The 15,968-nt window shown below is 32.2% G+C and overlaps 1 protein-coding gene across 3 annotated transcripts in view; it reads right to left on the bottom strand.

Moving 5' to 3' along the window:
- LOC108761647 (pancreatic triacylglycerol lipase) overlaps nt 1–15,968 on the bottom strand; it is a 36,080-nt gene that overhangs the window by 5,934 nt on the left and 14,178 nt on the right. For 2 of the 3 annotated variants that reach the window (XM_018508285.1, XM_018508287.1), the window contains exons 1-5: nt 5,720–5,885; nt 5,338–5,510; nt 3,312–3,466; nt 796–915; nt 303–449 (exon numbers count right to left, since the gene is read on the bottom strand). In XM_018508285.1, coding sequence (XP_018363787.1) covers nt 303–449; nt 796–915; nt 3,312–3,466; nt 5,338–5,510; nt 5,720–5,727 — 603 coding nt within the window. In that variant the 5' untranslated portion in view covers nt 5,728–5,885. Of the gene's footprint in view, nt 1–302; nt 450–795; nt 916–3,311; nt 3,467–5,337; nt 5,511–5,719; nt 5,886–15,968 lie in introns of those variants that run through there. The other variant, XM_018508286.1, reaches the window with a different exon arrangement.

The raw sequence follows: 15,968 nt of genomic DNA, 5'->3' as shown, positions 1-15,968 counted from the left end.
AAAAAATATATAACATAAAAATATAAAACGATTTATGTCATACTTGATGCTACGAATGCTTTGGAGATTTTTTTGATTATCAATTAATAGAGTTCTTTTTTCTGATTAATCAATTAAATGTTTCGCAACACTCGTAACATTAAGTGGATTGGATTATAATAACATGTATAAATAATACTTATATATTTATAGCGTTCGTATATATCTGTATATATTTAGCGAATTTAGAAATCTAGAATGACTTGGACATCCCACACGCGGGCAATGAAGGATTAATGGGATAATTTAGGAACATCTCTTACTAGTAAGTGCTTGATGAGATGAGCTATTTCGAGTCCAACCAGTCTCGTGTTCGCTGTCGCTTGGGTGTACAAAGGTAGACTCCCACCAGCCCAGTCGACCACGATAACATTGTAATCACCGTGCACCAACAGCTCACTCCTCATTTCCTACGAGTATATTTTGTGGGTAAATAATTGGCGGTAATTTTCGCGTGTTATTTAAGAACTGCGTCTGTCATCAAATGTAACTGTGTCACTAGGTCGCGTATATCTATTTGAAACACTGACGCAATGTAGCAGAAAAGTACTTTTCTTTACCAATACGTCTAGCTCGCAATAGACGACGATGGTCGGGCGATGGAGATGCACGATGTAGGCTAGTCTTTGGTACATACATGCAATTGGTATTATGAGTATGACAGTTTGATTGCGAATACATAACGCAAGGATTTCTATAAAAATCTAGGGCGATAAACGAGTATATGTATAGGAATAATAAAAGGATAAAGCTCACCTTGACCCAGTTGCTGAGTGGAGTGTCTATAAAGCCATGTATAATGAATTTGGTTTGTCGCTTAGGATTGAAGTTCGAGTTTTCGATGGATTTATTCTTGGCCACTTTTAATATTTGACCCTGGGGGAAAAATGACTGGACATTATTAAGTGTACACATCTGAGAGAGTCAATTATTCGAAGAGTTCGTTCAAAACCATTTATGTTAATTTTAAATCTCAAACGCGTGACGCGTATACGTTATTATTATTATTCAGAAGGACAAATGCATGCTAATTGCAAGAATTGTATTCATATATAGACGCGCGTATTTGTTTCCAAGGAAAAAAATATTAGCAAAAAAAAAGTTACGAGATATCACGGATTTGCATTGAGTTGGAACAAAAATACGTAGCTACTTCGTTTGTATTATGTCTATGTTTTTTTTTAAAATATTGACAATTATACCATTCGAAAGCAAAGTGCAAGTTTTAGCTTTAAGAATCTGTTTTTTAAATTGCAGTACAACGATTTTTAATGGAGTTGTAAGGACAATCAAAGTTGAAATGCTTCTTTTATTTAATTCGCGAACTCGGCAACAAAAAATTTTAGGAATATTAAAAAAACAATTTTGTAGCAAAAACTTTAAGCTTTCACGTCAAAAAGTCGAAAATTTTCTCAAGTTTTTTTGGGCATATAACAGACTTATAGAGTGAGAAGAAAATTTCCTATTTTGTAAATTTTCTATGTGTAAAAATTATCAAACTCACAGGAATTAAAAAATATAGTGACCTTCCAAAAGTATTTGAAAGCTTTAAAATTTTTTTAAATTTAAATTTTGTTCATTTTTAATGAAATTACAGCTAGTTGAATATTGAAATTCGATATAGAGCTATGAACTTTCGTTTCAATCCAATATTTGCCAATCGTATCCAATTCCGCCAATCGTATATTCAAAAGTATAATTTATTTTAATTTCACGATTCAGCGGTTTTATGCGAAGTGATATACGTTTGCGTGTGCAGTTATGGTAGAGGTATGTGATTTCACCGCGCGTGTTATGCTACTGATATATCACGCTCGATACTTCGCACAGACCCGCGGCTCTCTTCCTCCTTGGATATCCATTAATTCATAAATCAGAGATCTTATCTTCGTGCACGTAAGAATAGTGCGCGTGTGGCACGTTGCACCGCTACCTGCACATTGATACGTGTAGTTTCGTTTAATTAATGGAGCCAATTAAGATATCCATTGGATTCAATATCGACGGCTGATCCTATACGCGATAAGAGACAAGAGGATGGAGGATATTCTCATTCGGTTATTCTTGTCGCAAGACAGACTCCGACGGGCTCTTTCAATACAATTTCTCAATATACGCGGTTATATGCGGAAGTGTTTACATCGCATCAAATTTACTAGCCATGAAATTCCAGTTGTCGGAGAATTTTGATCTATTTCACCCAGGTTTTACTTTCGCGTTAACAGCTAAAACGCAAGACGTACTTTCGAAATGCCCGTACGATTTTTATCCGTAACAAAAAAGATGCCCACCCCAGATCTATATATAGCTTAGATCTTCAAGACGTTCTATACAGTCTTGTGGAATTGTGTTAGAAACAGTTCACTTACGTTTTTGTTAACAGTTCGCGTTGAATTTTTTTAAACTAACCACAGAAATGGATTAAATTATATTTTGACACATATGAAAATTAAAAATAACAAAATGTTATTTAACTCAAGGGATTGTATTACCATTGCTCCTTTAATTTCTAATAGAGTGGGGATAGTTAGGATTACCTGTTCCAGGTTCAAACTCTAGTGAGGGTAATATTTTTCATAATAGGTTTTTCGCGTGTTTTAAGATGTTTATAATTAACGTCGTTATTAAATGGACAATTAATTTATTAGGTGTTAAACTTAATTCCTGCCGTTTTTCGTCTCCAAAATTTATTTGTTTCGAAAGGAAATACCTTAATCAAAGTATTATTAATAAAGTATTATTAATTAGTAATAAAGTAGAAAATGGAGGAAATTACTTTGATTAAGGTATTTACTCATCTTTCCTTTGAAACAAATCAATTTTGAAGACGAAAAACGGCAGGAATTAAGTTTAACACCTAATTTATGACATTATTATTTCAGCTTCAATTTATGACCACGTTTTAAATCGGATAGTAATTAGTGTGCAGTTTATACAGGGTGATTTACTTTAATTTTAACAGGCAAATATTTTGAAAATATACAATTTTATCAAAAAACGTTTCAAATAAAAGTTGTACAGTATATAGAGGGACGTACAACACGATAATATTATTTTTGAAATATTTATACCAGTTGAGATTAAAATAAATTATCCTATATAACTGGAAGATGTATATTTAAAATTTACATATAAATATTATTATAGGCATCAAGATCTAATCTTGACTGCATTTAGCCTTTATTTACTTTACTTTCTTTATCTATTCGATTGATTATGTAGCGGTCTAGTTTAATTTATTGTTGTTTATCGAAGCATTGGTCTTTACTTACGTCCAAAGGATTCTGATTCGTGTAGAGGATGAATCTGGTATTAATGACTTCTCGCGGTAACGGGAAAACATTGAGAGGTCGATGAATGAGGTGATACCAGCTCCTGGTGATGTTTAGACAACCCAACTCGTCGTAGCAGCGTGTCTCGTTTTCGACTGAAAAAAATTGTCTCTTCAGTGATTACCTTGATTTTGTTCGTTTTAATTAAATTTTATTCTATATTCATAAATAATATGTATCTACTCTACAAAAAGAAAAACTTCACTGCTGGTAGCCCACAAGAGATGCATGTGTAAAAAATAACAAATTTTAATATACATATATTGCACTGCCGGTCAAAAGTCGAAATCATATATAAAATTTAAGAATATTTCAGTGAAACATTACTTAAAAATTCTGTTACATGCTTTATTTAATTTTTTTTCTTAATTTGAAGTAAATAGGCATTAGCGCATAGTTGTGATTAACATAGCATTATTCAATTTTAAGAAACTGTACTACTGCAGTACAGTCTTTTTCCTAAAATTAAACTATTTCACACAGCTGTTGATTATTTTAGAAGATGAATGGAAAAGTCTTCTGTCAGGAAAAAAAATTTGTAGCTAGATCTAAATGTAATAAGCATACAATATTCTTAAAATGTTGTATAAATATTATTTATCTTTTTAATATTCATATGACATTCTAGTAATATTGTGTTTTATGGAGATTATTTAGATTAGAGTAAAACAATACGATTAATTGTAAAGGGTGGCTACTTTAACAAAAAAGAAATCTAATATTTAGTGCTTTTATTGTAAAAAAATTGGTAAAAATGTTTTGTAAAATTTTCAAATATTTTATATTATTTTTCATTTTATTATAAAATATTGAATGAAATAACACAAAATTAAATATTATATTATATGTAATTATATTATCCCTATGTATGCAGTTTTCCTAGACACCTATTCAGTTACTATCTAATATTACTGTATTCTCATTAATTGTGCCAATATTGAGTAGGAAATGGACAAGAACTTGATAGAGTTTTATTCTGTCCATTTCACGAGCAGTTGGCTTGCTTATTAATCAATTTAATATCCATTATTTATTGTGTTTCTATGCAGTAAATGGATTCAGATTTTACGCAACTTTTATATGCAGTAACTGCAAACAAAGCGTTACATCCTGATTGGGATCCTAAGTACTTTTCCTTCTCAATTACTAGACAGAAGTTGGTGTAACTGTTCAGTAACTGCTCAAAAAATGCATGAAATTTCTACCAGGGTATGTAATTATATTATATAATTATTTTAACATAACTATATTACGAAATATAGGAATATTATATGTCATGATACATGTTATGTAATAAAAATATATTAAATTATACGTTATTATCAACAAAATATAATTTAAATCGGACTCTCAAACTTTACAATAAATAACAATAAAATTAAGGCTAATGAGAGTCAGCGCGCGAAAAGGTGCGCATAAGTATTAATCCATGTATACTTCCAATTGGTAAATGATGTATATCTTTATTCCAAAATCTCGAACGTTTCCACTCTCTTTAGAGTCATCATCAGCAAGTAACACAAAATTAAAAATCCATATTGGCTAGACGGTGTGTCCTTGTTGAAAAATTTTTTTTCAGAATTGTTCTCTTTAGTATATATTTCAAACCTTTAACTTTAAATATCAGATTCCACTTCAGTCTTGGGAACCTGATAGTGACTCAACCAATTGGATCAATCATCATTTACCAATTGGAAGTATAGATGGATTAATACTTATGCGCACCTTTTCCCGCGCTGATTCTCATTAGCCTTAATTTTATTGTTATTTATTGTTATTATATTATATTAATTATGTATCAATTATATTAGTCTGCATATTATTCATATATAGTAGACATTTTTAATTAATGGTCTCAAACTTTCAGCCGGCAGTGTATACATTCTTGGACATTGTAAAGAAGAATAAAATGTACTCCTAACATTACTGTGATCGAATTTTTGTATCTAATCTGTATGATAGTTACAAGGCAGCCAAGGTATGTTGACTTCGATCCGATCGCTGCGCGCCCACTGCCAAGGGTCCAGGATTCCGGCGGAGCAGATAACAGGAGTCAATGCGATGAGGAGCAGGAATGGCAAAGTTCCTTTGCCATTGTCGCCGACTCCTTGTCCGTTCATGCCGCTCCTCATCCTCATCCTGTAAAAAAAAAAAAACCGACGTGATCGATAACAATTTGCACAGTGTCGCTAATTTGCTAATGTCGCGTACTAATGTTTGAATCACGATGGTGAGTTTCCTATTCATTTTTTATACTCAATCACCAATTAAAATTAATGTAATCTTCTTCAAACAAAAGGATTGTTTTGATAGTAAATAAAAAAAAATTCTATATCGAAGATTATTACGGAAACATGTTGCGAGCGCACTGGAATACGAATGCATGCAAAACTGTTGAACGAACACTACGACTGTTTGTCGAACTTGTATTGGGCAAATATTGCGTGTTGCACGAGGGTTAAATCACTACTAAATGTTTGAAAGGATGATCATTGAATCTAAAAGCGCTGAGAATGATGGTGGGAGTTGAAGAGCCTTCGAACTCTTGCGAGTAATGAAACTTCCAATCGTTTAGGGAAAAGATATTTGACAAGGCTGACCGCGCACATTTATGTTCAGATCACCTTGAAGCTTACCTCGATGTTCAACCAATTGTTACCTCATGCTTCAAAAAGAAGTGAACGGATTTTCTAATTCACTTCTACACGATCACACACCTTAGGAACTTTAGAGATACATTTCACATTAACGTCTATAACGTTTAACGCTAAGGTCCTGGTAGAAAAATTTTCATACATGAATATATATAAATATACAGCAATATGTATAAATATTCATAAACATATCTAATTGTATACGAAATATGTCCATACATGTTCATACATTTTTTTTCTTTCGTAAACTTACTTCTTAATGTAATAAAAATAATAATAACAAGAAAATATAACAAATAATTAAAGGGACAATTATCGCATTGTTTGTTTTAGAAAGAAAATCACGTTTAGAGAAATATAAAAAAAATTGCTCATATATAATTATGTATAATTTTACATACAATTATATATCAGCAATTTTTTTACATTTCTCCAAACTTCTTCTAAAACAAATAGTGTAAAAATTATTCTTTTAATTGTTTTTAATGTCTTTTCATTATTATTATTATTTTTATTATACTAACAAGTAATTTTAGTAAAAAAGAAGGATATATGGACATATTTCATATATAACTATGTATATATATTTATAAGTATTTATACATAATTTTATGTATGTTTATATACATTTTTATATACATTCATGCATGAAACATTTTACCGGGGTAAGTTGACGTCAGTAACATTTGTTTATCCGGGTCTTTTGTCTGCTCGAATTGACGTTGTCATAATCACGCAATGTAAATGCGTATACCATTACTTGCTCTACGATATTCGTACTGCGTGTGATTTGTAATGATATGTTGGCGGCCACGACAATAGAATGAGGAAGAGGAAGACAAACCTCAGTTAACGTATTGAACATTTTGATGATATAACTCGGCCTATCTGTGTTCATCGTTACGAGTTTCAGACGCCGTCACTTTTCTATTTTGCAATAAAGAAAAGATCGTTAATTATATATTTGTTGAATAATAATTGCGTTGCTAATTGCATTCATCAATGAGCGAATTTATGAGTTTTTTAAGAAATTCTTTGCCATCGGAATCGAGCTCGAATATTGATAGAACGATTGTTCTATTTGCAGCCTTCATTAGCTTATGCAACGAGGATGATTATGCAATGACACTTGCGCGAATATCGCATCTCATTGAATCTAAGATTATGTCATGCGCGTATATCGCACTTACGTAGAGATCGAGGGTTCACGACTGCAGGGATATATAACGACTGGAAGCAACTCCTCGTGAGCGTTATCACGAGTTAAGTTACCATTGATGCACGCTTTCACCGGCTAGCTAAGCTATTCCGGTTATTCGCAGCGGAAAACGTACATATTCAACGATCGACGTTAATAGATTGTTGGTTTAAGTGCACCATCCGGTAAACAGATCGCATCAACTAGTTTGGGATTTGTCGAGATCAACGAAGTGGCACGAGAGATCATTATTTACTGGCGGAAATGCGGTAGAGAGTGGCGAACAAAATGTCTTTATTATAAAAGAACCAAAATAGTTTCCAGTTTAATGGAAAATACGAATGTTACACATATATCGGCGCCTACTCTTAGCACCGAGACATTACCGTATCGCTTGATATCTTTTCTTATTGTTCAACATTGACAATGAGAAAAAATATGTGGATACGTAAAAAAAACGATTGATTATCATGGAAATAATAGCATCATGTAAACAAATAAAATATTAAGAAAATATTCATATTCACTATAATTACAATTGTATTTACATAGTTGGACAATTTGCATTAAAATTAACACATTTCACATGTTCCAAACAATCCATTCAAAAAGTGTACTGATATAATTTGTAAGCAAGCTGCAAAAGCATATTTTTCCATAAAATTTATAATATATTAAATTAATACGTATTTTTATTCACTTATTTTAGAATTTACGCTTTAAAATGCATTATTTTTGTGTTATTTGTTTATTCATTTATAAATTTTTTGTGTTATTTTGATACTAAGAAATGTCGAACACTGATTTAAAAAAAACATTAAAATAACATAATCATAAAAATTTAATACAAATTTTTGACAAGGACTTGAGTGGACCGTTTCTAACATAAATACAAAAAATGTTTTTAATATGTACAAAAATAGTATTAATTTTAAAAAGAAAAAGAAAAATCGGGCTCTTGAGATAAAACTTAACCAATAACAGGAAACACGGGTTCGGCTTAATTCAAGTCATCTTCAGCAGTGTAGTATAATAAAATGTCTTGATTAATAATTCCAGACATCTTAGTAGTCTTGTATGAGATACCACTTCCTTAATACATTTCAAGTAGTAACAAATCAAAGTATTAATTTTATTTACCACATCTTGATATTTTGTACTAATTTGATCAATTCGTCAATACTAATTTAAAATTATCATGATTTATGATATAATTTTTCATAATTAATATAATTACAAAGATATAAGGCAAAAACAAAGACAAAAGACATACGTCATACTATTACTAACATTATAATAGCAACAATTATAAAAATTCTTGATCATAATTATTTTATTTTTAATTACAAATACTAAACAGTTTTTTCTTTTAATAAAGCCACAAATTTTTTAATTTTCACTCTTCGCGAAGATCTCGGAGCAATCAATTTTTCTGCGCAAAGATATAACGGAATTGAAATCCGATAACATCTTTTTCCTGCCTCTTTGTAACATCGCTGAAATACGTCGTGAAATTAAGATTGCAACGGAGTCTCTGATTATCGTTCAAGGTAAATTATTCTTGAATCAATTATATTTTCAGCGATCGGTATCGGGGTGGAGGTATGCATTGGGGAAGAGGCGGAATGTAACGAGAGGAGCAAGAATAATTCGAAGCCGAACAAATATGGGCAGCGCCGCACGGAATGTTGCGCGCTATTTTCTGCATTCCTCAAACAAGCAGCTGCATATTGAGGCCTGGAGGCTTGTCTTCCGATCGCGTCGATACGTCGTTTCAATGAGTCACGCATAACGAATACAGTATAAACAGTGTTCTGTCGTGGAGCGCTTTATTATCCGCCTCTATCATGATTGTTGCAATTCTGAGGCGTATACACAATACACATACGTGTATACCATTTACAAGCTGTATGCATGAACTGTTCGGTCAACTGCTCACGATATGGCAGTTGTTTTTTTGCCATCGTATTACCACTTTCCCTCTATTTCCGCAGAATATTCCTAGAGGCGGAATATGTAAATGTTCGTTGCGATTATTCTCGGTTATTCATGTCTGATTGGCAAAGAATGACATTGACACGATAATTGCCTCAGTATCTCGGAAAGTCGTATGTTAATGTCCTTTTATCCGGTCGTTGCTTTACTAATTGCTTGCGTTGCTTACGATTTTAATACGTAGAGTAATTGCTGAAATTGCATTTTTTAAATAAAGGCTTATAATTCAGAAATTATAAAGAGTATTCTTAAGTTTTTTACAGCATAACAAACTACACTCTCTCTTTCCTTCTTTGTATATTTTTATTATTTTTTGCATTATACCGTTTTAAATGAGAATTTTTTATTAAAAAAAATTTTTTAATTAAAGGAGAAAGATGTATTTTCATATGCTGTTAAAAATTTAAGAATATTTTTCATAATTTCTGGAACAAATAGTAATATTTTAAAAGGTAATTCAAGGAGTTTCTATGTGAAACAAAATAACTTTGCAGGTTTAAATACATATATATTTTTACATATCTAATAAAAAGGAATAAAAATATAAGAAATCATTATGAATAAGTAATATAAGGCAACATGCGATTTAGAATCGAGATTAGATTGTGGTGCAATTTGGGAAATTAGAGCTTTTTGCAAAACTTTATTTATTTAATCTGTGAAGAACGTAAAAAGAAACTTTATAATCTTATTAATCTTATTCTAATAGCATTTCAACCACGACAATATATCAAAACATAGCTTATTTAACTTACATTTTCTGCAATTCTGCTATATGAAGTATGTTGAAAATAGTAACACTTTATGTTTTTCTTATTTACATAAATAATAACTTGTATATTGTGCTTTGTGTCACACAGTAGTGTTGCACGAGTACCATGTAGTTCTCGAATAATTCATAAGTAAATGTGTAAGTACAATAATTGAATTTTTAGGCGAGATAATGCGATTTAGAAAGTCGGTACAATTTCGACAATCTTACCCTACACGAAAGAAATAATTTTTAAGGGTTTTATCTAAAAATTTAAGTAGATCTCTCTAAAAATAATTTTGGCCCATCAAAACGATTATGTATAATAAACTGAAACATGACGAGCAATGCTACAAAAAGTTTTGAGATTCTAGCAATCAGTTGAGCGTCCTATATGTATAATTATTTTATCTAATAAAGTTATTGTTAAATCTGTATCCAGCTAAATTTTTAAACTTTAGCGAAACCGTTCTTTCTGTGTACTCTGAAAAAAGTCTTGTTGCATTAATCCCAACAGTACAAAAGTTGCAGCAATATTGCTGCAAATTTTGTGCTGCTGCAGCAATATTACTGCAAGTTTTGTGCTGGGGAACGCTTTTATATCGATCTGTCATGTTATTATGTATGGATATTGTGAAAAATATTGCATAAAAATGAACATTTAACAATTTCTTTTCAATTAAATCATTAGACGTCAAGAAATATTATGATAACAAGCAAATATATGTGCCTTCATTAATAAAAAAAAGTTGTAGCAAAAGTAAAAAAATCTCGAGTATGACACACTAAGAATGACACCGAATAGTTAATTGAAATTTGTATAGATTCAACTAGAAGAGTACAAATCAAACACTTACAAATCTATCAAACAGTCTAGTCTCGAAATAATCAGAAATTTAATTACGATAACCAAAATTCTGATCAGTATGATTAAAATTCGTTTTGTTTGTACTTTTTATTGGTACAATTATTTGTTTCAATGTAAGGTCAAGATAACGGTCCACAACGGTCATGATAGGCTTCGATCGAGACCATGTTTTTGGTTCGTTCGAAAATTGCAGGTATTGTTTTTGTATCTTTTATTGCTCTTGCCATCGCAGTGCTACCGGCTCTCGGAAGCTGTCACGAAGTGGGAAGCCGAAAGGAAACCGGTCCCCCTCTTTCTTTTTCTTTCTCATTCTTCCTTTCTTTCTTTCTTTCGAGTCCCGCATTTCACCGTTTGCTTCGGGTATTAAATAATTATTATTTCGAAAGCGGGAGATCGTATATGTAACCGCGGCGCCAGTCGCTATTGGAGGAAAGGAGAGCCGAGAGGCACAACGTCGGCCTCCTGTAATTGTGGCCCAGATTCGGCGTCCTTCCCTGCGGCAATGCTGTACCACTTCCTGTATACCTTTGCGCGCTCTCTCTTCTACTCTTTCTTTCTTTCTCCCGTATCAGACGCCCTCATCCGTAAAGTCCGTATCAGACTATACAGTTAGAAAATTTGTCTTAAAAACATTTTACATAACAGTCCACTTAAATTTTTGTATTAATTTAACACAAGATAAATATGTTAGAAAGTAACACAAATATTAGGTAAAAACATTAACACGAAAAATGTAACACTGATATAATTTATAAGCAAACTGTGGAAACATTTTCTTCAGTAAAATTAATATTTATGATGTATTAAATTAGCACATATTTTATTTATTCATTCTAGGATTTTAAAACACGTTGTTTTTATGTTGATTTACTTACTTATAAATTGTGTTATTTTTATACTAATTGTAAGAAACGTTTATATTTCTATTTAAACGTTGAATATCAATTTAACACAAAATATTCAAATAACAATTACATTATATTAAATTAACTCATATATGTTAAAAATTCAATACGAAATTTGAACAAAGACTTGAGTGGACTGTTTCTGATATAAGTACAAAATGTTTTTTACTATGTATGTTTGAATTTATGATTTAAAACCACATTATTGTTATGTTTGTTTATTGATTCATAAATTATGTTGTTTTAATTATTAGAAATATTAAACATCAATTTAATTAATACAAAGTATTTAAGTAATACAATCACACTGTGTTAAATTAACAGTGTGTTAAAAATTTAGCACACATATTTTGACAAGGATTGTATCAACCCAAATACGAAATGTTTTCTGCTGTGCATTCTTTTAAGCCTATGTCAGACTGCATATTGAAGATCGCGGATTGTGAAATGAAGATTTTAATTCAACTGTAAATTCAATTTTAATCCGTTCTGATTGGATGGATTCTAATTTCCAATTTGTAATTTTTTATTTCTAGTGTATAACGAACTTTATACATTTGAGCCTTTTACATCATTCCTGACTCCATTCATTTCTGTTCTCTCTTTTCCCATTCTGGTAAGCTTTTATGTTATTCTTGCGACTGTGATTATGCAATTATTTTACGTTAAATTTCCCTTGGAGAGAGACTTTCAACAGATGCTTGCGTAAAAATACGCATGACAGAAATTCTATATCGAAGAAATGTTATCTTCTTCCTTGCTTACAGCTAATATGAACAACGACACGTGATGATCGTCACACAAACGGAAATCTTCCGCGGAACTCCGCGTGATTCTGTCCTTCCTTCTTATCTTTTCTCGCAGTGCATTTTCCGGTATATCTCCGTAGTTTTCCTTTCTTACGCGAGCAACGTGATGCCGTGACTGATTGTACAGGAAGTGTATATACTACCATGTTCTTTGTCCTCTCCTCCACATTCTTTGGTCCGTATCTATCCTTCCGCACTCTTGCGATCACTAAGAGCATTTTTATGACACGTGATATATTTGCATGTCCTATTCAAATCATCGATTTGCATACTGTGTTACAAAACATATCCGACGTGCGAAATCTTGAATCTGAAAGGTTGAACTGTTCCACAATATTTATACAATAAAATTTCGATTATAGGTGTTATTACATCTCACTTGCGATTTTCGCAAGAGTGTGGTATTAACATAGACCGCTATTCATAGTTTTTATTTCTTAAGTAGTATCTTAAGATGCTTATCGGCTCTATGATTGATTGGTTTATGATGTCTTAATCTGTACTTGAGATGGATTTAAATATAAAAATAATTGACTATAAATACCAACCATAAATTCGTATTGAGAATCTTAGATGAAACGAAATGTAATATCTTCTTCTAATATTATTTTAAATGTAAGAAATGTCGAAATTCTGAGGATTAATATTGTACTAAATAAAAAATTGTGCAAGGGACATGTTTCTTTAATATACAGTAATTAAAGTATAATTTATGTTCAATGCATTGATAATTCATTAATTAAGCATTTTAATGTATCAAGAAAGGACATTGTAATATTGTTCCGTGTTATTTTCTATATCCAAAAGTTTGCAGGTAAATATCTCAACTGACTAATACAAGAAGGTATATATTACATCGATTGTATCAGTTACTGAAAATATAGACTGTCTTTCTTAAGATAGTAAGAAGATGAAAATATAACTACGAAACTTGAAATAAATAATTTTTGTCGCAATAACTTGCGATCAAATTTATATTTATTTATTATTTTAATATAAAATATATTTAATTTCTTCTTTTTTTAATTTACCATTTTCTCGCTATTATTGACAAATCTCTTAATAATTACAAATATGTGTATTATTAATTTTTAAATCACTGAGCATATTCAATTACTAGGATATTTATTTTAATCGACAATTCGCTTGACGGATTTTAGAGGAGCGGAATGTCTCGATGAAGTTGCGTTTTAATGAAGGACGCGTTTTGAAACCGGGACGAAAGTCAAGTCGAATCGCACAAAGAAAACGAGAGAGCACGGCAGAAGAGCGTCAGCAGCATCATCGTCATGACCTAATCCAATCTCCGAGAGGCGAGACAGGAGAAATTCTTCTTCCGATCTTTTGCTTACTCGCTACGTAATCGCGCCTTTCTCTGTCTTTCTCTCCTCTCTCTCTCGTTTCCTCATAGTCGCTCGTGTTTTTATACGTTCTTCTCTCGCGCGTTACGCAACACGCGTGCGGCCGTAAATTCGTACGGACCCCGGCATAAATTTCACCGTCTCATCTCATCTCGGGCTCGGCACGTTCGCCGAGGCTCGCATCGCATCATTACGACGATAATTTAAAAACAATTTCCACCGCCTCATTTCTGTTCGCGCCCGATGTAATCAGAGGTATCGCGTAATTTAGCGAACAAAGTATTCGTTTTCAGCGGTTGGCGGGTACGAGGGATCTTCCTTCCCTCCTTCCGTCCGCGGGAGGCCTGCAATCGTGCGGTGTGTAATACAGGTTTCGTGCGATTAAAAAGAAGCCGGATGAGATCCGACGAAATCAAGGAAGTTAGCTGGCCGATGGGAACATCGGTATGTACGAGCATTACGCATTTCGACAGCTGCGATTCGCGCAAGAAATCCACGAGAGATAATAATACACCGAGAGAACAGTTTTTCATATTTGTAACTACAATTACATGTTATTATAATTATGATTATTACTGCCGTAATGTTAGTAACAATAACTATATTACGTTCTATCAACAAATATATGTAGTTGACAACCAAAAAATAACTATATATAATTATAATTATTATTACCGTAGAAATAATTCTAATTGCTATAATTTAACTGTAATTTATTTTTTGAGATATAATATGGTTAGTTACTAATAATAATAATAATAATAACAACAACATGTTACAATATCAATAAAATTACCATAAATATATCATTTTCTGGAATAATTATATAATACAATTGGTCCAAAAAATGACTATAAATTATAGTTAAATTAAATAATTGCAACCATTTTTATGGAAATTTTACTAACTTTATAATATTATAACAGTCGGTTATTACTAACATTATAGCAGTAATGATTATAATTACAGTATAACATGTAATTATAGTTATAAATACCAAAAATTTTTCTCTCAGTGTAATGTCACCTCTGAAACGGATATCCAATTATTTCGCACCGCACGGTTACAGATCTTCTTGCAGCGTATACGGTATAACGAGAATTATGAGAGTCACGTAATTGCGTCTTTACGCGTCGAAAACCACAACTTTGCGTGTCCGCGCAAAGCTTAAAGAAAGGAAGACGCTCGTTCGCGTCGGCCGGCGACCAATCGTTTTTACGAAATTACGTTCCTTACACGCGCGTGAATTTCTCCACGACGTGAGATTTTTCCGACGGCATTTATTTATCATCGCTAAATTGAAAAGCGACGTTTTCGCGTCACACGCGGTGACACGCGAGTACGGAAGTACATATCGCGCGTTTGTCGTCATTTTGATAAGTCCAGCCGTTCTTTCTTTCTTTCCTTACGGCGACTCGCCACTTAATTGCCGCGACAAGTAGCTTTTCTAGTGTCGCACCGCGAAATCTAATCTCGCAACACCTCGGTGATTCGGCGTTCACCGTTGTCGACGAGCGTCGAACTTCCCGCGTCTCTATACTTACGTGCTTTAACAGCCATGGTAACATGGCTAACGATAACGTTCTTGCAGTACAATTAATTTAAGATTACGCGAAGTCCTGACGAGTCGTTTTACTGGCAAACGAGTCGTTCAACCCGGAATACAGGAATTATTTTATTACACTCACGATTATTTTCTCGTCTCCCGTTGATATAACGAAGTCGTGTTTATCGTCGCAGATAAGCATAGATGACAGAAGAGAAAGAAAAAGGAAGACGTCGAACTTAAAATAACATTTAAACGTGTTCAAGATTATTTATGTAACGACGTATGTATATGTGTGTGTAACTTATTCCTTATTTGTAATTACAGTTACAATTGAACGATTGCTTGATCCAAGGACAAAAAAAATTGTCAAAACAAAAGGATCCAAAAGTATCATAAGATAAAAATGATTAAATAATCATGGAATAAAATAAACTCTGATAGTTACAAACAAAAAGTATATATAAATTGTACAAATAATGATATTGTTTTAGCATTTCAGTATTTCAG

Source organism: Trachymyrmex cornetzi, unplaced genomic scaffold (genome assembly GCF_001594075.2).
Source record: "Trachymyrmex cornetzi isolate Tcor2-1 unplaced genomic scaffold, Tcor1.1 scaffold26, whole genome shotgun sequence".
Classification (NCBI taxonomy): domain Eukaryota; kingdom Metazoa; phylum Arthropoda; class Insecta; order Hymenoptera; family Formicidae; genus Trachymyrmex; species Trachymyrmex cornetzi.
Note: the sequence above shows the minus strand (reverse complement) of the source record. Positions and strands in the feature narration are given on the sequence as shown.